The sequence below is a fragment of the Etheostoma spectabile genome, chromosome 5, assembly GCF_008692095.1.
Source record: "Etheostoma spectabile isolate EspeVRDwgs_2016 chromosome 5, UIUC_Espe_1.0, whole genome shotgun sequence".
NCBI classification, from domain to species: Eukaryota; Metazoa; Chordata; class Actinopteri; order Perciformes; family Percidae; genus Etheostoma; species Etheostoma spectabile.
In genome coordinates, this window is record NC_045737.1 from 37,702,285 (window position 1) to 37,703,488 (window position 1,204).

Genomic DNA, 1,204 nt, shown 5'->3' on the forward strand with positions numbered 1-1,204 from the left:
GCCCAGTCCCAAATCCCGTGTGGAAAGCAACAAACTTAAAATGAAAAAATACCCAGACCAGCAAGTGTCACCAACATCTTGGTTATTAAACGTCGCCAAAGGTAACATGTGATCTTGTGAAGTGCCGTCTCAATGCCATTTCTACCTATCTGAGCCCATGTGACCACACACACACACACACACACACACACACACACACACACACCACTTGAGATCAGTTAAGCCTTGTGTTGTCTTCCCTTTGACCGGCAACTTTGTGGTTTTCTGGGTTAAAATCTCAACATTTTTATTTTTTCTCGACTTTTCAACCATTTTTTTAGTCAATTTCATTCCTATTTCTTTTCTCACTTTTTTGAAATTTTTTTAAAATTGCGTTTTAGTCAATTTTAAAGTTTTTTTCAATTGCCTTTTCCAATGTTTTTTTTTGTCACCTTTTCTGCTTTTTTTTTGGGTCACTTTTTCAGTGTTTAAAAAGATTTTTCCCCCCCAACATTTGTCATTTTTCTTTAGCGCTCTTTTGTCATAGTTCTGACATGGAAAGTTTTTGTAATCGGGTCAAATTTGACCCGAGGACAACAGGAGGGTTAAGTCTGTGAGTCTTTAGTCCTCAGGGATCGGGCCAGTGTGTTAAATCCTACTCTTGTGTGTTTTCGAGCAGGAGCGGCGAGTGGAGAAGAAGGCCAACAAGATGGCGTTCAAGGAAGAAAAGGTCCGACAGGAGAAGCAGATGTTGAACCTGAGGACAAACGTTCAAGGCCTGAAGCTTTAGCAGCAAACGGCCCGCACAGACTTTGTAAACCCGTGGGTGGAGGACTCGCAGGGTGCCGAGGGGATCAGGTCTTCGCAAATCATCACGACAGTTAATTTAATAAAAGGAACAAAACCTTTTATTTACAGTAAAGCTTGTCATGTTGGAGCAGGACTACTAAAGGCTTGGTGTTGAGTTGCAGTATTAAAAACATCTGTGATGTCACTTTCTCATCTTCTGGTCAGATCTTATCTCACATTTTAGGTGATACGCTTTATTGCAGGAAGTTAGACGAGAAGATCGATGCCACTCACGTTCAACTTTTCACCAGAAAGCATGTTTTTATTTTTAAATTCCTCATTAAAAAAATAAAAAGGTACCCGGCCGTACAAACACTTCTTTATATATTTGTAAAGAAAAGAAGATATCCGTATGGTTTGTCTCTTTATTAAAAAC

General features: G+C 39.6%; 1 protein-coding gene across 1 annotated transcript in view; it reads left to right on the plus strand.

The window, feature by feature from the left end:
* Positions 1 to 1,109, plus strand: part of ltv1 (LTV1 ribosome biogenesis factor) — a 17,219-nt gene extending 16,110 nt beyond the window's left edge. The window contains 1 exon segment of the mRNA XM_032516378.1: positions 659 to 1,109. Within this exon segment, the coding sequence (XP_032372269.1) occupies positions 659 to 769 (111 nt within the window). The 3' untranslated portion in view covers positions 770 to 1,109.
* The last annotated feature ends 95 nt before the right edge of the window (positions 1,110 to 1,204 follow it).